At 54.6% G+C, this 23,034-nt stretch overlaps 2 protein-coding genes across 2 annotated transcripts in view; one reads left to right on the forward strand and one right to left on the reverse strand.

The window, feature by feature from the left end:
* LOC135238574 (matrix remodeling-associated protein 8-like) overlaps positions 1-23,034 on the forward strand; it is a 249,684-nt gene that overhangs the window by 191,164 nt on the left and 35,486 nt on the right. The gene's annotated exons all lie outside the window — the stretch shown is intronic.
* The window catches only part of LOC135238573 (calmodulin-binding transcription activator 1-like), a 443,511-nt gene that overhangs the window by 7,230 nt on the left and 413,247 nt on the right, over positions 1-23,034 (reverse strand). The window contains 12 exon segments of the mRNA XM_064306622.1: positions 887-917; positions 3,349-3,423; positions 4,701-4,900; positions 5,060-5,080; positions 5,777-5,848; positions 7,069-7,318; positions 8,739-8,917; positions 12,145-12,674; positions 14,153-14,510; positions 15,377-15,455; positions 16,085-16,281; positions 17,520-17,710. Coding sequence (XP_064162692.1) covers positions 887-917; positions 3,349-3,423; positions 4,701-4,900; positions 5,060-5,080; positions 5,777-5,848; positions 7,069-7,318; positions 8,739-8,917; positions 12,145-12,674; positions 14,153-14,510; positions 15,377-15,455; positions 16,085-16,281; positions 17,520-17,710 — 2,183 coding nt within the window.

The raw sequence follows: 23,034 nt of genomic DNA on the forward strand, positions 1-23,034 counted from the left end.
AGAACGTTAGGCTGAGCTGTGGCCTATAGTGTCATCAGAATGTTGCGGTGAGCAGTGACCTATGATGTCATCAGAATGTTGCGGTGAGCTGTTTAGGTGGCACAGAGAGGAGGTTGTGACTGCATAGGTTGGGCCAACGGAGGCAGTGTTTTGGCAAAGAGGCCCTGCTGGTCCCATCATCCCAGGCCAGAGTTCTGTCTCAGAAAGTGTACCTGCAGACCCCCCCCCAAATCAGCCGAGTCTGAGGCCTGGGGCCGAGCCCCCACCACAGAGAAGCAGAGAGGAAAACAATAAGGCACCCCACCCCCACTCCCACTCCCAAAACAAGGAAGGAAACAGGGTAGCCAGGTGTTCTAGAGAACATTCTGTCCACACAGGAAGTGATGTCATTCTGAGCATGCCTACAAGTTAAAAAAGAAAAAAGAAAAAAGAAAAAAAGCAAGGCTTCCTATCGGTTGGCAGTCATGCAGCAATCATCCAGCAATCCTCAAGTCTTCTAATATGCATCTTCATAACAAGGACAGATAAGTCAGTTGGGGAGAGAGAGAGAGAGAGAGAGGGAGAAGGAGAGAGAGAGAGAGAGAGAGAGAGAGAGGGAAACAGGTACAGACATTAGAGAAGTGAGAGATGCCGGGTTAGTGTTGAGCTGTCTTTGACATTCTGTGTGCTGTGGTTAGTGACCTGCGCCTCCCCCTCTCAATCAGGGGCTTTCTGTCCATCTGTGGGTCCAGTCGGCAGCCGGCATGCAAGCAGGCATCAAGCAACAGTGACAGAGGGGAGGAGAGGGACGGGGGGAGAGCAGCGGGGTCTCGAGGGGAGGGAGGGAGGGAGGGAGGGAGAGAGAGAGAGAGAAGCTCAAACTTTGAGTTGCTTAGGCTGCACTCACCCGCTTGAACAGTCTATGGTCCATCAAAGGGCTTGGCATTAACAGCAAAACAACACCAGACAGCTATTAGCACACACTAGGCACTGCCGGGGGGGGGGGGGGGGGGGGGGGTCAGGGAGGGAGGGGCTCAGAATACAGAGGAGTGTCCCTGCAGGGTTAGGTACATTATCCAGCCTTACCTGCCCCCACCCCCGAATCCCCCCCCCCCCATAAAAAATTAAAAAATAAAACCACAATGGACCACAGCGGTCCCATTTTGATCGACTCATTGTCCAGGCTGCTGTTCCAGAGGCACCGGTCAGCGATTTGAACAGCGATTTGGGCAGCGGTTATTCCTCGGGGAACCCTGCTAACACGTGTGGGTGTCTGGCAGTGCCGTGTGGACCCCAGAACCGGTCGGGGTGAGCAGCCTGTGTGGCAGACCACCTGTGTGAAAGCGCGGCCGAGCCAGAGGCCGACCTCAGTGAGCTCTGCACGTCTGAAGCGCAGAACCAAACCCCTCACAGCTGCGCTGAGTGGAAGCGCTGGGGTGGAAACACGTGGGTGTTTTCAGTCACGCTGTTTTCCCACCTCTAAAAAAAGCATCTGAGGGTCACACTTTAAACATTTATCTTATCCACAGCTCAACGCTCTGTGTGCACGCAAGTCCACTTACAGGGCGGGGCATGTCAGTGGAGGAATTCGGGTTAAGTGCCTCGCTCAGGGGTACGACGGCAGCGTCGGAGGTGCAGCCCAGCTCCCTAAACGGCTATGCTACGCCACCGCCTCATCTGCATGCTAATCTGCCCCGTATCTTTCATCCTTTTTTACTGGATCTCAGCTACAGTAACAGGGGACAGAGGTGTTTTTCTTTCCAGACAGGTGATCAGCTTTTCATTAAAGAGGAGAGAATGGTAAAGATCCCTCTGGCACGGAGGACCCATAATGCTTTGCCTGCGCTCCCCCCCCCAGCACGGCCTGGAGGTGCTGTATCTGGGCCGTGGTGAGTGTGTGTATCTGGGCTGTGGGGTGTGTGTTGAGTGTGTATCTGGGTCTGTGGGTGTGTAGTGAGGTGTGTATCTGGGTCTGTGGGTGTGTATCTGGTCTGTGAGGTGTGTAGTGGGTGTGTATCTGGGCTGTGAGGTTGTAGTGAGGTGTGTATCTGGGCCTGTGAGGTGTGTAGTGAGGGTGTATCTGGGCCTGTGAGGTGTGTAGTGGGTATGTGGCTGTGAGGTGTAGTGAGGTGTGTATCTGGGCCTGTGAGGTGTGTAGTGAGGTGTGTATCTGGGCTGTGAGGTGTGTAGTGAGGTGTGTATCGGGCTGTGAGGTGTGTAGTGAGGTGTGTATCTGGGCTGTGAGGTGTGTAGTGAGGTGTGTATCTGGGCCTGTGAGGTGTGTAGTGAGGTGTGTATCTGGGCCTGTGAGTGTGTAGTGAGGTGTGTATCTGGGCTGTGAGGTGTGTAGTGAGGTGTGTATCTGGGCCTGTGAGGTGTGTAGTGAGGTGTGTATCTGGGCCTGTGAGGTGTGTAGTGAGGTGTGTATCTGGGCCTGTGAGGTGTGTAGTGAGGTGTGTATCTGGGCCTGTGAGGTGTGTAGTGAGGTGTGTATCTGGGTCTGTGAGGTGTGTAGTGAGGTGTGCAGTGAGGTGTGTATCTGGGTCTGTGAGGTGTGTAGTGAGGTGTGTATCTGGGTCTGTGGGGTGTGTAGTGAGGTGTGTATCTGGGTCTGTGGGGTGTGTAGTGAGGTGTGTATCTGGGTCTGTGAGGTGTGTTAGTGAGGTGTGTATCTGGGCCTGTGAGGTGTGTAGTGAGGTGTGTATCTGGGCCTGTGAGGTGTGTAGTGAGGTGTGTATCTGGGCCTGTGAGGTGTGTAGTGAGGTGTGTATCTGGGCCTGTGAGGTGTGTATCTGGGCCTGTGAGGTGTGTAGTGAGGTGTGTATCTGGGCCTGTGAGGTGTGTAGTGAGGTGTGTATCTGGGCCTGTGAGGTGTGTAGTGAGGTGTGTATCTGGGCCTGTGAGGTGTGTAGTGAGGTGTGTATCTGGGCCTGTGAGGTGTGTAGTGAGGTGTGTATCTGGGCCTTGAGGTGTGTATCTGGGCTGTGAGGTGTAGTGAGGTGTGTATCTGGGCCTGTGAGGTGTGTAGTGAGGTGTGTATCTGGGCCTGTGAGGTGTGTAGTGAGGTGTGTATCTGGGCCTGTGATGTGTGTAGTGAGGTGTGTATCTGGGTCTGTGAGGTGTGTATCTGGGCCTGTGAGGTGTGTAGTGAGGTGTGTATCTGGGCCTGTGAGGTGTGTATCTGGGCCTGTGAGGTGTGTAGTGAGGTATGTATCTGGGTCTGTGAGGTGTGCAGTGAGGTATGTATCTGGGTCTGTGAGGTGTGTAGTGAGGTATGTATCTGGGCCTGTGAGGTGTGTAGTGAGGTGCGAGGTGTGAGGCGTTCAGGCGAGCGGGGGTGTGGGACGAGCGCGTCGTGGCGAGGCTCACCTGTGGCGACAGCGCCGCAGGAACCTCATGATCTTGCGGGCGGCCTGATCCTGCTTCTTGGTCAGCAGACTGCTTCTGGAACAGACGGGCAGCGGTGATCGGACCAGTCAGGGTGACTCAAACAGCCGACCCCCCCGTCAGCCAACCGCCGGACAACTTTCAGCGCAAACGCACACTTTCAGTCAGAGACGGATGACAGGAACACGCATTGCTATGACCCTCTGCAATGCAAAAAAGTTAAACACCCACATGACAGTTGTCTCCATGTTTTTTTTCCTGAGATTGGAATGCCCAACTACCAAATGGTCCTCCATCAATTTGGACACATGCCAACTCAAACTGAGTTTATCTTGCATCTTTATCTTGTTCTTCCTTTTTAGCTACACGTGCTGCTGTACTTGCTGAAGCTGCAGAGTTTGCAGGGAATATCTGCAATATGGCATATCTAGCCGTCAATGCACTGGCAACACCGTTATGCAGCAGGGCCACTTCAGCTTACGTTCCATAGATAATTGAATTGAGCCTGGCACTTGCTGCTGTACTTTTAAGTGTTGTTTTCCTGGCACATGTATCAGTCCTGCAGCAGTAACGTTGCTGCAGTGCATGTATCAGTGCAGCAGCAGTAATGTTGCTGCGATGCATGTGTCAGTCCTGCAGCAGTAATGTTGCGGTGGTGCATGTATCAGTGAAGCAGCAGCAGTAATTTCATGGTGCAGATCGTCAGAGCATACTGTATGCAGTGCAAGGACAGCAGTATTGCTGCGTGATGGTCGTGGCAGCGTAGCTATGCGTGTCAGTGCACCAGCATAGTTGCTGCGATGCATGTTCAGTCTGCAGCAGTAACGTTGCTGCATGCATGATCAGTAGCTGCAGCATAAGTGCAGCGATGCATGTCATGCTAGCAGTAAGTGCTGTGTGCATGTTCAGTGCGCAGCAGTAATGTTACTCGCGTATTGCAAGTGCATGCTCAGTGCAGCAGCAGTAATGTTCTGCTGCAATGGTGCATGTCGTGCGCAGCGTAATGTTACTACAGCAGTAATGTTCTGTGCTGCTGTGCAGCAGATGTGCGAGATGTGTCAGTGCTGCAGCAGTAGCATGCGTCAGTGCAGCAGCAGTAATGCTGCGTCATGTGCAGTGTGCGTGCATGGTAGTGCTGCAGCAGTACTGCATGCAGTCAGTGCAGCCAGATGCTGCGTGCAGTGTCAGTGCAGCAGCAGTAATGTTGCTGTGGTGCATGTATCAGTGCTGCAGCACGTTGCTGGCAGGCATGTGTCAGTGCAGCAGCAGTAAAGTGCTGTGCGTCAGTGCGCAGCAGTAGCATGCGTCTGCAGCACTGGCGCAGGCGACGGTACCTGAGTTTGTGCTGCACCAGGGCAGCGGCGGCCGCGCGGCGGTGGGGCCTCAGCCTGCCGCACTCCTTATAGCTGCGATAGTATTGCTGGATCAGCATGGCCGCCCGCCGGCTCTGCTGAAACTTCTTCTGCTCGTGGTAGCTGCGGAATTTACTCTGGATAAGGATGGCGGCCTGCGTCATCTTCTTATAAAGTGCATACTGCCAGGGGGGGGAGAGAAACGGGGGGGGGCATCAGAGAGGGACGGCCAGCCAGGGCAGGTACCACATCCCTCCCAAACACCACCTGACCACTGCTGCCACAGCAGAGTCAGCCATGCGCATTACACACACACACACTACGGGGGCAAGTGACGTTACCTTCAAGGCTATCCATGTAAGCTTGCAAAGGAAAGAGAGAAGAGGTCAGGAGGTGGCGGATGATATACATCCTGTCAGGGCGGGGGAAACTGGGAGGCGGGGTCTACGTGTGTACTGGGCCTGCCGTCTCTGCGGGGGATGATTTGGTGCAAGATCAGCACACATATTAATATCTGCGCTTTGCCAGTACCCTTGACCCGGGACGGACTGAAATGTGCGCAACCCCCCAAATGATTCACGGAACCACGCCTCACCTCTCAGGAGCGACTGGGCTCGTCTGCTCTGAGAAAGAGAGCCGTCCGGGATTGGCTGATTGCTGTCAAACAGGCCCCGCCCCCTGCGCTGACCCGTACGCTATCCCTGCCGTGTGTTCTGACGCCCACACAGGAGGCCATGCGGTGTTTTTCCAAAACTACCCGCAGGATTATCGGCTTAGGGCAGCAGTTCCAAAACTGTGGATCAGGACCCACCCACCGGTGGATGGTGGGAGGGGCTTTGGGCGGGTCTCATTATAAATGCAGACTCTTCAACTGACACTCACTCACATTAATCAAACTACACACTGCAATGGGTAGTTTATGCGCAATTAATTTGTTAAATATTCAATAATGACGTAATTTTATTCCATTAGTGAATTAGTGGTGTGGCGCATGACATGATTTCATATAATGGGGTTTTGGGTTTTGAAATTTGCGCATGGCGCTGTGTCCAGCCTACCTGTTTGTACTTCCTGTAGCAGCGCTGGATGACCGCCGCCGCTACTTCCTGTTGCTCCCGCAGAGGGCGGCCCTGAGGGAGGGGAGGGAAAGGAGAGGTTGAGAGGTCAGAGGTCAGCAGAGTACCCCACTCGGGACAGGGCTGCGCACGTCCCGTTTGAGCTGACCGCCCGCCACTCTCGGGTCATTCGGACACAGAGAAGATTCTGGAAACGAAGAATGGGGAGGGGGTGAGACACCATCCTGGGTGGGGGGTGGGAGTTAGGGGGGCGGGGGGGAGACAGGGGCGACGTCAGCACACCCCCCCTGCTCGGGTCGGCTTTTGGAGAGGCGCGTGGAACAGACGCCGCCGGACGGGCGGCGAACAGTTTGAGGCGCGGAGATTCATTAAAGCCAGCCGCGGGGGAGCGAGGGCGCGAGGGAGAGCGCGGTCTGGGGACCAAGCAGCCAGGCAGCCATTTGAGGAGAGGAACAAAAGCGACAGACAGGAAGAGATGGGGGCCAGCAGCCAGGCAAGTCATTCCTCATGGCCCGCCCAAGCTCTGTTAAGGCAGCTCTTCCCCATGCCGGAGCCCCGGACCGAAGGCCTTTGCGTGCTCGTGCGTTTGCGCTGTCTGCGTGTGTGTTCCTGTCCCTGCTCGTGCGTTTGCGCTGTCTGAGGTGTGCTCCTGCCCTGCGACGTGCGTGCGCGTCTAGTGTGTTCCTGCCCGCTCGTTAGGGAGCTTTCCCATGCGGCCTGACGTAGTGGTCCTGTCCTGCTCGTGCGTTTGCGCTGTCTGAGTGTGTGCTCCTGTCCCTGCTCGTGCGTTTGCGCTGTCTGAGTGTGTGCTCCTGTCCGTGTCCGTGCGTTTGCGCTGTCTGAGTGTGTGTTCCTGTCCGTGTCCGTGCGTCTCTGATCAGAGGCCTTCCCGCTGCTGGAGGCCACGCTTTTCTCCCGCTCACTGACGGGCGTGCGCTCTCAGTCTCTCAGTCTCTCGCACGGCAAACTTGGCCGGGGCCATGGCGAATATTTTGCCCCGAGCCGAGTCCTCTCCACCCGGGCGGTACCAGGCCCCGTCGTTCAGAAACAGACAGCAAACCACTGACCGACTTAACTAGAGCAACTGACCCGGGGAAAAAAACGAACAAACAAACAAACAAACAAACACACAAACAAACGAAGCAATGGTGTTGTTAGAATACCCACACAGAACACAAAGGGGTGGCTCGGGGGGCCAGGTACAATCACAGACACAGGGCGGCTGAGGGGCCGGGGGGCGGGCTGGGGGGCGGGGCCCCGGGCCCGGGCTGTACCTTGTACTTTCGGAAGGCGGTCTGCACCAGGCGGGCGGCCTCGTACAGCTCCCTCTGCTCCGGGTCGGACAGCGTCAGCTGCGCCAGCTCCCGCTCCACCTTGCTGTTGGAGGCGTTGAGGAAGTCGCTCCAGTCGGCCGGGGAGGGCAGGCCCGCCGGCTTGCTGTCCGGGGGGGCCTCGTGCAGCGGGGAGCCCGCCGGGCTCAGGCTCGGGTTCGAGGAGGGCGTCAGGGGCTCGCTGTACAGGGACCTGCGCACGGGGGACAGAGGGGTGGTCAGGGGCTGTACTGGGACATGTGCACGGGGGACAGAGGGGTGGTCAGGGGCTGTACTGGGACATGTGCACGGGGGACAGAGGGGTGGTCAGGGGCTGTACTGGGACATGTGCACGGGGGACAGAGGGGTGGTCAGGGGCTGTACTGGGACATGTGCACGGGGGACAGAGGGCTGGTCAGGGGCTGTACTGGGACATGTGCACGGGGGACAGAGGGGTGGTCAGGGGCTGTACTGGGACATGTGCACGGGGGACAGAGGGGTGGTCAGGGGCTGTACTGGGACATGTGCACGGGGGAAAGAGGGGTGGTCAGGGGCTGTACTGGGACATGTGCACGGGGGACAGAGGGGTGGTCAGGGGCTGTACTGGGACATGTGCACGGGGGACAGAGGGGTGATCAGGGGCTGTACTGGGACCTGCGCACGGGGGGACAGAGGGGTGGTCAGGGGCTGTACTGGGACATGCGCACGGGGGGACAGAGGGGTGGTCAGGGGCTGTACTGGGACCTGTGCACGGGGGACAGAGGGGTGGTCAGGGGCTGTACTGGGACATGTGCACGGGGGACAGAGGGGTGGTCAGGGGCTGTACTGGGACCTGCGCACGGGGGACAGAGGGGTGGTCAGGGGCTGTACTGGGACCTGCGCACGGGGACAGAGGGGTGGTCAGGGGCTGTACTGGGACCTGCGCACGGGGGACAGAGGGGTGGTCAGGGGCTGTACTGGGACCTGCGCACGGGGGACAGAGGGGTGGTCAGGGGCTGTACAGGGACCTGCGCACGGGGGACAGAGGGGTGGTCAGGGGCTGTACTGGGACATGTGCACGGGGACAGAGGGGCTCTTAAAGGAAATTTCTAAAGCTGGAAACCCACGATTAAACTGCCTGAGCTAGACTTTACTCACACTATATCCCTAATGAGTTATTTACTTTCACTTTAAAAATGCCCCACCTTTTGCTTTGCCCCTCCCTTCACCGTTGTGACAGTTAGGGTGCGCTCATCACACAACCGGGAGTCAGTTACAATACAACTCTATACGTGCTTTGGCAGCATATGCACCGCGTTGTCTATTATAAACACAGAAAGCGTGGCACTGTTTATTTTGGCATTTCAGGCTCCAGGTGCCGTGGGAGGGAGTGTGCTGGTGTTCTCTCAGACACAGCGAAAGGTCACACGGATGTAGATCCTCACTTGTTTTCTAACGTATTTAACCCTTTATTGGTGTGAGATCACAAACACGCGATTAGAATGTTCGTAACCGAACATTCCAATGCTGATGTCACAATCACTGGCAGTAACTGAATGCAGTGGAGTTCTAGAACACTGAGTTAGAATTCTGGAGAGAAGTCAGCGTGCTGGGAGAACCCTGCTCTCCCACACAAGCGGACCGGGGCTGCTCACCGCAGGTGTATGAGGCTCGGTAAGTGCTCCACGTCTCCCAGGTAACTGGCCAGCCAGCTCATGGTGTTGCTGACCCCTGCGCTGTCCAGGGGCGCCGTCTCCGTGGCGACAAAGTTCTCCCGCTTGATGCGCTCGGGCGTGGCCTCGATGATGTGCTCCGCCAGCGTCATCATGTTCACCTGGAGGGACGAGGGGAGCACAAATGCAACGCACAAAAAAACCTCAGCCAATCGCCATCCAGCGTGGAGTTTACCCTACCACCCCGCCCCCCCCCACCCAAAACAACAGGCAAAAAACCTCAGCCAATCGCCATCAAACGCAGAGTTTACCCCCGCCAGCCTGCCCCTGCCCCCGTTCCCGGCCCCAATCTCCGGGCCCATCTCCGGCCCTCTCTCTCTCTCTCTCTCTCTCTCTCTGTGCCTGTGACAGTGACGAATGGTGACAGAGCCTGGCAGGACCTCTCCTTTCAGCTGCGTGGACGGATCAATGGCCGGGTTTATTATGAGATGCTGAAGATCCTGGGGGAGTGTGTGGGGGGGGGGGGGGCAGGGGGTGGCCGGGTTCATTATGAGGTGCTGAAGATCCTGGGGGAGTGTGTGGGGGGGGGGGGGGGGGCAGGGGGTGGCCGGGTTCATTATGAGGTGCTGAAGATCCTGGGGGAGGGTGGATCCTGTGTGGGGAAGGGGGGGGTAGGGTGGTGGGGTTTATTATGAGGTGCTGAAGATCCTGGGGGAGTGTGGGGGGGGGGGGGGGCAGGGTTTATTATGAGGTGCTGAAGATCCTGGGGGAGTGTGGGGGGGGGGAGGGCAGGGGGTGGCCGGGGTTTAATATGAGGTGCTGAAGATCCTGGGGGAGTGTGGCTCCTGTGTGTGTGTGTGTGTGTGTGTGCGTGTGTATGGGGAGGGGGGGGGGGCGGTGAGGGGAGGGTGAGTGACAGCGCCGTGTGCTGGAGTCATAAAGCAGGCTAACACACGCTGCGCTCACAAATCAGGGCCATCTGCACTCAGAGCCGCTACAGGCTGCAGGAGAGCAGCCAGGCCCTTATTCTCCATCCCATCCATCAACAGCCAAACCCCTCATTACTCTCCCTCCTCGTTTGTATCCTCCATTAAGGGGTGCTTTATATATATATATATATAAGTATTCTCAATAAACAGGCTTAAGGCAAGCGAGTAAGTAATGCTGATTAAACAGTGAGGATGTTAATGCTCCTCTAGGTGAGGTAAAACAGGAAGTGTGTTAATGCTCCTGTAGGTGAGGTAAAACAGTGAGGATGTTAATGTTTCTGTAGGTGAGGTAAAACAGTGAGGTGTTAATGCTCCTCTAGGTGAGGTAAAACAGGAAGTGTGTTAATGTTCCTGTAGGTGAGGTAAAACAGTGAGGGTGTTAATGCTCCTCTAGGTGAGGTAAAACAGGAAGTGTGTTAATGTTCCTGTAGGTGAGGTAAAACAGTGAGGGTGTTAATGCTCCTCTAGGTGAGGTAAAACAGGAAGTGTGTTAATGTTCCTGTAGGTGAGGTAAAACAGTGAGGGTGTTAATGCTCCTCTAGGTGAGGTAAAACAGGAAGTGTGTTAATGTTCCTGTAGGTGAGGTAAAACAGTGAGGGTGTTAATGCTCCTCTAGGTGAGGTAAAACAGGAAGTGTGTTAATGCTCCTGTAGTGAGGTAAAACATTAAGTGTGTTAATGTTCCTGTAGGTGAGGTAAAACAGTGAGGGTGTTAATGCTCCTCTAGGTGAGGTAAAACAGGAAGTGTGTTAATGCTCCTGTAGTGAGGTAAAACATTAAATGTGTTAATGTTCCTGTAGGTGAGGTAAAACAGTGAGGGTGTTAATGCTCCTGTAGTGAGGTAAAACAGTGAGGGTGTTAATGTTCCTGTAGTGAGGCAAACAGTGAGGGTGTTAATGCTCCTGTAGGTGAGGTAAAACAGTGAGGGTGTTAATGCTCCTGTAGGTGAGGTAAAACAGTGAGGGTGTTAATGCTCCTGTAGGTGAGGTAAAACAGTGAGGGTGTTAATGCTCCTGTAGGTTTCCGATTCAAAGCCCTGACCCTTGCCTACACTGCCGCCAACAGGACAGCCCCTATCTACTTGCAGGACATGACTCAATTCTATGTGCCTGCTCGACCACTCCGCTCTGCGGCAGCAGGGCGTCTTGCAACCCCTCCCACCCGCCCAAAGGGATCACAGAGCTTCTCCACCCTAGCTCCCCAGTGGTGGAACGAACTCCCCGTCCCTCTCCGAACCTCCCCCTCACTATCCATCTTCCGCCGTGGCCTGAAGACTCATCTCTTCAGACTATACCTAGAATAACCACCACCATGCTGTGTATATATATATATATATATTAAAAAAAAAAAAACACCCTTTTTCCTGTCACTTGTTACATGTTGCCCCATCCCTGCACTTCTTGGTAAATTGTATTTGTCCTAATACTCTAGCTTATTCTTCTGCCTAGTTTGGCTTTGCAGATGTTAGACCAGGATGGTGTTCTTTGTTCTCGGCTAGAAATAGCTTTACAAAATAAGTAATTGTACCTTACTGAACCCGTGTTCAGCAGTTGTCTACGATCATGAAAATGCACTTTTGTACGTCGCTTTGGATAAAAGCGTCTGCTAAATGAATGTAATGTAATGTAATGTAATGTAGGTGAGGTAAAACAGTGAGGGTGTTAATGTTCCTGTAGGTGTGGTAAAACAGTAAGGGTGTTAATGTTCCTGTAGGTGAGGTAAAACAGTAAGTGTGTTAATGTTCCTGTAGGTGAGGTAAAACAGTAAGTGTGTTAATGTTCCTGTAGGTGAGGTAAAACAGTGAGGATGTTCCTGTAGGTGAGGTAAAGCAGTATGGATGTTAATGTTCCTGTAGGTGTGGTAAAACAGTAAGTGTGTTAATGTTCCTGTAGGTGAGGTAAAACAGTGAGGATGTTCCTGTAGGTGTGGTAAAGCAGTATGGATGTTAATGTTCCTGTAGGTGTGGTAAAACAGTGAGGATGTTCCTGTAGGTGTGGTAAAGCAGTATGGATGTTAATGTTCCTGTAGGTGTGGTAAAACAGTAAGTGTGTTAATGTTCCTGTAGGTGAGGTAAAACAGTGAGGATGTTCCTGTAGGTGTGGTAAAGCAGTAAGAATGTTAATGTCCCTGAAGGTGTGGTCAAACAGTAAGGATGTTATTGTTTCTGTAGGTGTGTGTGCAGTCATGTCCACCACCCATTTATAAACCCAAATTCCCTCAGGTTAATCACTACAAAGGCTCTGACTGTTCAACACAGCTTGACTGAACAGGTTGAGAAAGAGAGAGAGAGAGAGAGAGACAGAGCGAGCGAGAGAGAGAGAGAGACAGAGAGACAGAGCGAGAGAGAGCGAGAGAGAGAGAGAGAGAGAGATTGGATGGTTAGCGCAGAGCTCGGCCCACCTGTAGGTCATCCATGTGTGTCAGGCAGTCCTGGTTCTCCAGGTCCTCCCTGTAGGCCAGCAGGTCGGTGTCGGCCATCTCGCGCTGGGACACCATCAGCACGCCCAGCGTCTCCCGCGGACGCAGCCGGCTGGCCAGCTTCTCCTTCCCCGTCCCGCCGCCGCCGCCGCCCGCCCCCTTCCTGCCCGAGCCCCCCGCCGAAAACAGCTCCCGGGCGCTCCAGCCGGCCCCGGCCCCGCCCGCCGACCCGCGCAGCGCCCCCAGCCTGGCCTGGCCCGCCCCCCCGGGCCCGCCGGCCCCCTCCTCCAGGCCCCTGTCGGAGCCGTGGACGTCGGGCAGCAGGCCCTTGGGGGGGCTGGCCGCCAGCCTGCGGAGCTGCTGCTGCTCCAGGCCCAGGGGCACGGACGCGGCCTTGTCCGGGCGCGCCTGGAAGGCCTCGGGGTTGGGCTTGTGTTTTTTGGCCAGCGGCAGGTCCCGCTGGCACTCGCTGCTGTAGTAGCTGGACGGCTCCGACCGGGGCCTCCTCAGGTCTGCGCAGACACACAGCGAAACAAACAGGCGTCTGCTCAGGTCTGCGCAGACACACAGCGAAACAAACAGGCGTCTGCTCAGGTCTGCGCAGACACACAGCGAAACAAACAGGCGTCAGACCATGTGACCTGAGTCTGCTCAGGTCTGCGCAGACACACAGCGAAACAAACAGGCGTCCGCTCAGGTCTGCGCAGACACACAGCGAAACAAACAGGCGTCCGCTCAGGTCTGCGCAGACACACAGCGAAACAAACAGGCGTCTGCTCAGGACTGCGCAGACACACAGCGAAACAAACAGGGCTCTCCTCAGGTCTGCGCAGACACACAGCGAAACAAACAGGCGTCTGCTCAGGTCTGCGCAGACACACAGCGAAACAAACAGGCGTCTGCTCAGGTCTGCGCAGACACACAGCGAAACAAACAGGCGTCTGCTCAGGTCTGCGCAGACACACAGCGAAACAAACAGGCGTCTGCTCAGGTCTGCGCAGACACACAGCGAAACAAACGGGCGTCTGCTCAGGTCTGCGCAGACACACAGCGAAACAAACAGGTGTCTGCTCAGGTCTGCGCAGACACACAGCGAAACAAACAGGTGCCTGCTCAGGTCTGCGCAGACACACAGCGAAACAAACAGGCGTCTGCTCAGGTCTGCGCAGACACACAGCGAAACAAACAGGCGTCTGCTCAGGTCTGCGCAGACACACAGCGAAACAAACAGGCGTCTGCTCAGGTCTGCGCAGACACACAGCGAAACAAACAGGCGTCTGCTCAGGTCTGCGCAGACACACAGCGAAACAAACAGGCCTCAGACAGCGGATGCGGTGAGCACTTAAACAGCTACGAGGGCAGGGGGGGAGTGAACGCGCCGTGTTAAGTAAGGACTGGACCTCTATGGAGCCTAGTGAAGTAAAGGTATTAACAGAGGGTGAGGACAGCACAGTGGTGCAGTGGAGAGCACCATCGCCTCACAGAGAGGAGGTCTGAATCCTGGCCGGGGCCTTTCTGTGTGGAGTTTGGGTGTTCTCCCCGTGCCCATGGGGGTTTCCTCTGGGTTCTCCGTTTCCTCCCACAGTCCAAATACATGCAGGCAGAATAACTGGAGACCCTAAATTGCCCATAGGCTTGAGTGTGTGAGTGAATGGTATGTGTGTGTGCTGTGGTGGACTGGCAACCTGTGCAGGGTGTATTCCTGCCTTCCGCCCAATGCATGCTGGGATAGGCTCCAGCCCCCTCCCCCCACCAACCCTGACTAGGAAATAAGTGGGGTAAGATAACTGATGGATGCATGGAACAGAGGATCAAATAAAATAAGCACAGGGCTTTTGGAGGAGTGAGAATTATCAGAGAGAGAGACTGTGAGGAGTTTATATTAGATCAATCAGGCTTTGTAAACGGGGCAGTGAGATGGGGAAATCCATTGAAAGTGGGAGCAGCTCCAGCCCCCGCTGCGTGCGGTTCTGGGGCCCCGGGTCCTCACCTGGGTTGGCGTTGGTGGCGGAGGCGGCGGCGGCGCCGCCCGTGGAGCTCTCCTTCTGCCCGCCGGGCGGGGCGGCGGCGGCCGTGCCGTCGCTGCTCCACGTGACCATCCAGCTGTCGGAGGGGGGCGCGTCGGGGGCGGGGGAGAAGGACATGCGGGGCGTGGGGGGCAGCGAGGCGGGCGCCTGCTGGTCCTCCCGCTGCAGCTGCTCCAGGCACTCGGCCAGCTTGGTGTGCCCGCGGGAGCGCGCGATGGCCAGGGGGAGGCGCCCCAGCGAGTCGGGGATGGCCAGCGCCCGCCGGTCCCACTTGTACAGGACCAGCGCCGCCTCCATGTGACCCAGAGCACACGCCCACATCTGCACAGCACAGGGCACGGGGGGAGGGGGGAGGGGGGAGGGGGGGAGGCAGGAAGTGGAAACGTGACACATCCTGAGAACCGTAACTGCCTTTACAAAACTGCAGTGGAACACTTCTGCGGATTTGGATTCTAAGAATTCATTCTAAGAATTCCAGGCAGGGACGGTTCTCCAAGAAAACCGGCGGAAAGCACTCGGCTGAAGCTGCCAAGAGATTTTAAATGAACCTCGTCAATCACTTTATCTATTAATTATTTAGCATTTATCAATTAACCGTGAGGGGCATGTTATGCGATTGCGTGCCCAACAAAGCACTTTCTCTAGGGTTATTCTCGAATACTTTGCCTCTTCCCGGAAACACAATGGGCCTCACTTACCAAATGATCACTAGATTCATATATTTACATTTGTATATTTGCCATATATTTAAGTCGCATCTGATTTATCAAAGCTAAAAAAGCAAGGATGTTTCTGTAGATTGAGTATGAGTAGATAATGGATATTCTCAGCTATTTTACATTTTTTTAATTATTTAAATGTCACAAAGCTGTCATATTTGGTAGGACCGCCCTTAAAAAAATCCACATATCAATAGGAAATTGGTGCATATTGACCCTTAATATTAACCCTTTACAGTATAAGATCACAAACATGTGATTAGAATGTTCTTAACTGAACGTTCTGATGCTGATGTAACAGTCACTGCTGCCAATTGAAAGCGACTGAGTTCTAGAACACTGACTCAGAATTTTGAAAAAAAAAAAAAAACCATTCCAGAAAAAATCTTCCTCAGAGGGTCAATAAGGTACTGGCAAGGAAACCCATAGTTCTGATGTCGGGACGTCCCACACATGCCCTCCTCTTACCAGGGGGGTGCAGGAGAAGTGGTCCACGTTGAGGGGGTCCACCTCCAGCTCCAGGTCGATGCTGTCCGCGTGCTTCGTCCTGTGAGAGCAAGAGGCAGATGAGAGAGAGACGCAGGAACGCGAGTGCGTCGTTTCCCAGAACCCCCTGCGTCCCCCCGCTGGGTATTTCCAGAGTGCAGCGCTGCGTGAATGTGCATCACCACCACAGAGGTCACGACGGGGTCTCTGCTATATTAACGGTGTTTATGTGCGGAGTGGACTTCTGCATTCTCGCTGTGTGTGAGCTCCGTCTAAGGCCAGATTCCACTGCGCTGCTACATTCCTGGTGCCCGTGTGTACAGAGTGCTGCTGCTGTACATACCAGGCGCTGGTATGTAAAGCGCACCCATACGGCTGAGCTCATAGGCACACATGCCCAAGTTTATAGCTACAGCACATTTTCTCCAAATACAGTGCTGGTTGTATATACCTTGTTCCAATATGACAATATGCATTTTTTTGCATGTGTGTAAAGCATAGTGGTTTTATACACTGTGCTGTACAATGCTCTGTATAGTATCCCTAGAGTCTGTCTGCACTATACTACTGTATTCCTGGTGCGTTCATGCTCAGGAAATTGCCAGCTTAATGTGTTGACACTGCCATTGTGCAAAGCCCTGCTGTAATTCAGACAGGAAATGAGACAGGAAGTGGCCGCGCCCCGCTCACCTCCACTTGATGAGGGTCTGGATGAGGGTGGCGTAGCCCTGGGCGGCAGCCAGGTGCAGCAGGGTCATGCCACGGAAGGTCTTGGAGTGGATCAGGTGCTTGGACTTGGCCCAGCAGGCCCGGTTCATCATCTTCTCGCACACCACCACCACCCGGCTCTCGAACGAGCTGCCGGCCTGGCCCTGGCCAGCCGCGAACTGGGAGAGGGGGGCGGAGACAGAGAGAGAGGGGGGCGGGACCAGGAAGGTACACGCGTCAGCGGGGGTGGAGCTAAGGATCACGGCGAATGCTGCCACGTCTGTAATGATGGATGAATGTACTGTGCAGCACAGGAGAGTCAATTCATTCAGAAATGACCAAAACACCGCCAATCATTCTTAACCCTTTAAGGTGTAGCATCACAAGTATGTGATTAGAATGTTCGTAACTGAACGTTCTAATGGTGATGTCACAATCACTGCTGGTAGGTGAAAGCACTGGAGTTTTACAACACTCACTTAGAATTCTGAAAAAACATTCCAAAAAACCTACTGTTCAAAGGGTTTATATATATAAAAAGCACACTCGTAGCTGAACGTTAAACCCAGGAAGATGGTCCCTTCCAGACTGGTTGATGAATACCTTACAACTAAAACTTTTCCATTGGATAAATGTTTTAAAAGCCAACTCCTCTACACCTTTTACACACCTCCCCTTACACCTTGCGATTTGGCCACCTACAATTAAATCTGTATATTCAAGTGTAACGTAAATGTTAATTTCACAAACTCTGACTGACAAAAAGAAATGCTGCTGTGAGAATGTGCTTAAGCGTGGAGCAGCGACGCAGCGAGCAGACGGGAATCAACAGGTGAGGATTCCCCGCAGGTCGGTCGGCGGGCAAAGCCCCCGCTCGCTCGCTGCGCTTCCTACCAGGGCGCTGAGCCACCCCGAGATTCCGGAAAGTACCGGAGTCTGCAGACAGGACAATGAATTTAGCATCAGCCAAAATAACAGAGCGCTCTGCGGACGGAGCAGAGAATATCGACTGGCCTTAAATGGACAGGGTGCTTAATACACGCTCAAAATTGTTACTCCTGATGCCTTTTTAAAGCACGCCGTAATTTGACTGGTTACAACGGATATAGTAAACGATGATGCAATTAATTATTTTCCCAAACGGAGATTACGTACAGTATATAAATTCTGAAACATACTGTATTGTTTCTACCAATTTTGTCTCATAAGAAGCTTATCCACTGGGACTGTAAGCCAGAAATGATGACATGCCTTATTCAGTGCAGACTTCGTTGATGGATTCCCTTACAAATGAACATTTTAGCCCTGAAATATTTTACTGACAGCAGAAACAGAGAATGTAGGAGAGTGCCAGGTGTGTGGCTTCTGTAGAACACCACACGAGCCACACACCTGTGGAACAGTGAAGGTGCGTTACCTGTGACTGGGTGCTGCCCCCATTTCCTCCTCCTCCTCCAGCTCCGCCCCCTCCTCCTCCGGCTCCGCCCCCTCCCCCTCCGGCGCCGCCGGCTCCTCCCCCGCTGCCCTGCTGGTGGTGGCCCGCCATCTCCGCCATCCTGCGTTCCATCTGCTCCAGGCGCTCCAGGATGGACATTCTGAACTGGTTATCTGTGACAGACAGGACACACACACGCACACACACACACACACACAACGCACATATGCACACACAAGCACAAATACACACACGCACACACACACACACAAACACACACGCACACACACATACACACACAAACACAGACACACGCAAACACACACGTCAGAATTCTGCTGTAAATGATATGCTACTGTCTGGACTGCTCATCTTAAACACATCACAGTGTATCAGTAATAAACCCCAAAGACCCAGATGGAGTTCACCCCCAGAGGGGCAGGGGTCGCACAGAACATGATTCTGGGTCTATGGAACCAGACACCATGCAAGAAAGACCATGTAGTGCCCATGAACCAAGATACCATACAGGACAGAGCATGTAATATCTATGGAACCACATACCGTGATGTCATGTAATGTTGAACAACTGAAAGGCAGGTGTTTGATCACTGGTTACAGTACATGCGGCGTTCGTGGGGCAGATCCATTGAGGCTCTGTCCGCTGCTACGCTCAGGTTGAGTGCTCACTATGGAGACACGGAGGCAGAGGCTGGGGGGGGGGGCATGAGGGCAAGGGGGGTGGGCTGGGGGTTATCTGAGGTCACTCTAAAGGGAGAGCCAGTGTCCTTCAGGCTGCCATGCTATTGATCTGCAGGAGGAATCATTTGCAGCACACAGCGGTGCAGCCGGTAGCAGTGGACTCCGCGGTCCTACTGAGCTCAAAATCACACATGCGCCGATATCGATATCGATACGATACGTCCCCCCCCCCCCCCAAAGACGAAGACGAGAGGAGCGCGGCGGGATGGGAGGGCTGCGACTGTCTCAGCGGCACGGCAACGGCACGGCAACGGCACGGCAACGGCACGGCAACGGCAGCCCCGCGCCGGTACTCTTCCATCAGCCGCTGCGAGGCCGTTTCTGTGGCAACCTGCTGCTGCTGCTGAGCGGTAACCAAGCGACAGGAGCATGCCTGTGTGTGTGTGTGTGTGTGTGTGCGCGTGTGTGTGTAGCCCTCCAAATGCCAGATTGCTGCCGCATGGGAAGTGGTCGACATAACGCGCGCGAGAGAGAGAGAGAGAGAGAGAGAGAGACGGACAAAGAGCGGAAGAAAAGGAGAGAGAGAGACAAAACAGATGACCAAGATGCTCATTCACCCACAATCACGCTCCCCTCACGCAGGTGAGCACTTTTACCACGCTCCCCATTCACACACCGATCACGTGATCCTCCCAGCCGCGCGGCTATACATTCTCAGGGCTCGTAGCCTATATTTTCATTTTTGAGAGGTGGAATTTAATGTAGGGAGGAGGGAAGGATATCTCCTGACTTCTGACCTTCTGCAACGTCCAGGCGACCAAACTAATTTATTTTTACAGCATGTATAGGTCCAGCATAAGACCAGACATATCACCAGCACACACTGACAGCTAACTTAACAGCCACAGCACCAACATACGGTGGCTGGTGTACCTGGACGTGCTTTTTGGCCAGGTTGCGCTGCAACAGAAAAGGCTCCTTCAAGCCGTGCAAGAAGACATGTCACAGGAGCACATAATAATCAACTGCAAACAGAAATCTAATTTTTCCAACAAACAGTAGTGAGCACCCATCTTACGACAATCACAGCAGTCAGAACCGCGCCGTGCTCGTGCACACGCGGGGTGCTTCGCCGCGTCACCGATGGGATGGAGGACGACGTGGCGTTCGTCAGCAACCTTTTCCGCGCTACGCGGCGACACGACGGCAGAGCCGCCAGCGCCCGCCGCAAGTCCGCCACACGCGCGCCTCCCCCCGCTGCCAGGGAGGCTCTGCCCCGCCGAGCTCCTTATTAATAACCGATCTGACGGGCCCCCGGAAGCCGGCGGGGGACGTTATTTTGTTTTTTTCCCCCCCTGTGAGCGCGACGTCGCCCGTCTCCGCGCGTCTGGTCTGAGGACGAGGCGGGCGGAGGGCAGGGGAAGCGCTGGGCGCTAACGGTAGCGCTAGCGCAGGTTGTGTGTGTGTGTGCTTGTTGGGGGGGGGGAGAGGAGGGGCTTTTGGGATACAGCACTATGTCCCCTTGCCGGGTCCAGGGTCACAAGCGTGTGTAGCGGTGGTGGGGGGGGGACGGGGGACGGACAGGCAGGCAGAGAGCAGTCAGATTCAGCAGCTCCGGCATGCCTTTGTTCAGACAGTACTGCAGTGTGCTGCAGTGCAGATGATGTCATCTCCACCTGCTGCCTCTCACTCGCTCTCTGCTCGGAATGCGGCGCACGTACACTGCAGAGAGGGGGGGGGCGCGGGGGGCGCGGGCGGGGGAGGAGGAGGGGAGGGGAGGGGGAGGCGCACGACCAAATAGCACTACAACAACACTGTGACGACACGGCCGCTGTCCCCCCCCCCGTCCCTCGGCGGTATGTAATGAGCAAACGTGACAGCCGCCACGGTCGCGGCCAGCCACACAAAAATAGTTATGAAAGCCTGACGGAAAAGTCAATATGCAGATCGCTTACGGGAAAAACGTCTGCAGAGAAACACACACGCAACTCCGAAAAGAGACGAGCGCCCACAGCGGGCCGTCAACACGGCGCGCGGAACGACGAGCGACTTCGCTATTCTGCGCTAGACAGCCTTTCAACGTTAGCACCGATAATAAGGAGGGGCTTCACACCTCGTCATGACGGACAGGCACGGTGTCGACGGGGGAGGGATAATCACCTCATCCCCTCAGTCTCTGGCCTCCATTCAGGGCAGTTACTCTCCTAAAGGCTGAACAACGGCGAGGCACGAAAACACGATGCGATGTGAAAGTAATTTAAAAAATCAAATCCAGTTCAACAATGATCTTCCTTAAACATTTGAAGAGCATGTCTTTTTTGGAATTTGGAAGTCAGCGTTCTAGAACTCCATCGCATTAAATTATCAGCACTGGTTGTTACATCAGCATTAGAACGGTCAGTTAGCACATTCTAATCACACAGTCGGGCCTATTTGTGATCTCACGCCTTAAAGAGTTAATTACTTTCAGACAGCAGCCAGTTAGATGAGAGGGGCTTTCTGGGCAACACCTGGTCTGGGACAGCGGTGGCCCGATTCTCAGGCCACCGTCCGCCCACCCGTCAAGCTGCCCTGTATCAAGGCTGCGCATCGTCCAGGTAACACCAATCGCTCAGCCATCCTGCAGACAAGAGGCACCAGGCCTTCCCTGTGCCGTTATAACCCACCCCCCCCCCCTCCCGTCGGGAAGGATCCGTTTAAACATCTGCACCAGTTTCTCATTTTATCCGAGTGTTGCATCAGTCTGAAGAGTCTGGGAGGGCCCGCGCAGCCGGGCTGGGCTGCTGGTTCACTCTGGGTCTGCCACGGCCACCGACGGCCAATGAAAAAGCAGGACTTCCTGGGTTTCCAGGATCAGCTGAATCCACCCGCCAGCCTCGCGCGTGAGCCGCCGAAACTGATCCGGGGTCAGTGTTTACAGGGGCGCGTTCTCACAGGGTATCGCCTCCCTTTCCGAAACGCAGGTAAGTCTGCTATAAAACGGGCACTGTCTGTGTGGTCAACATTTCTGTTTACTTTCAGCTATACAGAAGTGCGGGAGAGGAGCTCCAGAGCCCCCCTATCCCTGATTACCCGATACCCCAAAAGTCCTCTGCGATGCACGTGGCCTCACCCTGGCCTAACTGTCCTAGCCTACCAGAGGCTTCACAAGACCTACAACCGCCGTTTTAAAAACAACAACAAACGACAGATTTACACCACTTTCTGTTTTTCACCTCACCCCCCACACACTGACTGCCAGTGGGCTGCAGCGCTACTGGAAGCAACTGGCGTACGGAAGTGTTGACCGATAAAGCAGATTTAGTGTTGGAGTTGCGTTTAGTTGCGTTTTACAAGCGCGGTGTCTGGGCATCCGCTTGTAAACCCCTGAAGATGCCCGCCGCCCCGCATGCAGACTTCTCTATGCGGATACGCGTGGCTCATTTACAGTACGAGGACGAGAGAAGCCAGAAAAATGACCAGCTCAGCAAAGCACACCAAGTCCAGGCTGACCAACCTCAAACTGACCTCTGGGCTTTTTATGGACATGTCCCCGGGCTTCCTGTTGCCTAACTGATTGATTACATTTATTTAACAATCATCAGAATAATAGGAAGAGGAAGTTCAAGCAGGAACATCATCATCAAGTAGGAATCTTAAAAACTATCATGGATAACACAAGAAAGCTAGAAATATTATTTCAACTGTGGCCTTTACAAGTGTGGGGAAGGGGGGATAAGTGTAAATGTTCCTTTTAAGTTTTAGACGACGTTAATCCACGTTCCGCCCAAAAATGAGTCCTAAACAGGGATCGCACCGTGTTTGCAAGGTAAGATTTTTTTTTTAAGCAAAACCCAATAAAAGCGATTGGACGAAAAGACCCTGCTTACTTGCGGTAAATGACTGAAGGAAGGAACTAGATGCCAAACCACAGGCCACTGCTGTGACTATACTCCAAATAGCTTATATACTGTTAAAACCAGCGGGGATGGTGCAGTGGCAGGGGGCATGTGGCCTTCACATAATCAGGTGGGCGTCAGAGAGAGAGAGAGACAGAGAGAGAGGGAAGAGAGAGTGAGACAGAGAGAGAGAGGGAAGAGAGAGTGAGACAGAGAGAGAGGGAGAGGGAAGAGAGAGTGAGACAGAGAGAGAGGGGGAAGAGAAAGAGTGAGACAGAGAGAGAGGGAGAGGGAGGAGACAGAGAGAGAGGGAGAGAAGAGTGAGAGAGAGGAGAGAGCAGAGAGATAAAGGGAAAGAGGAGTAAGACAGAGAGTGAGAGGGGAGGGCCATAGGGAGAGAGAGGAGAGATGACGGAGAGAGGGGGGAGCGAGAGAGGGAGGAGGAGAAGGTGAGACAGAGAAAGAGAGAGAGGGGGAGAGATGGAGTGTGAGAGAGGGAGGGAGAGACATAGAGAGAGAGAGGGGGGAGAGATGGAGGGAGGGAGAGATGGAGAGAGAGAAGAGGAATGAGTGACGTGCTGATTGTGGTGGATTGGGCCCTGCTGCGGCTGTACTGAGCAGGAGGATTGACACAGGCCAGCATTAGCAGGGCTGTGCTGATTGCTGAGGGGGAGGCAGGACCGCTGCTGGGCTGCAGTTCACCCTCTCTCTCTCTCTCCCTCTCTCTCTCCCTCTCTCTCTCTCTCACACACAGCTGGGAAAGGGCATCAGCCCGCCCCGCTGCCCAGCATCCCGCCCCCGCAGGGCCACAGGTGCCGGCCCGTCACAGCCTGACAGCGTCCGTGCGGGCAGGGTCCCGGAGGAGGAACGTCACCGTCAGCCCTCCGCCGTTACCGCCAACAACCGCCATCTCCGCT

This window comes from Anguilla rostrata, chromosome 13 (genome assembly GCF_018555375.3).
Source record: "Anguilla rostrata isolate EN2019 chromosome 13, ASM1855537v3, whole genome shotgun sequence".
In the NCBI taxonomy this organism is placed as follows: domain Eukaryota; kingdom Metazoa; phylum Chordata; class Actinopteri; order Anguilliformes; family Anguillidae; genus Anguilla; species Anguilla rostrata.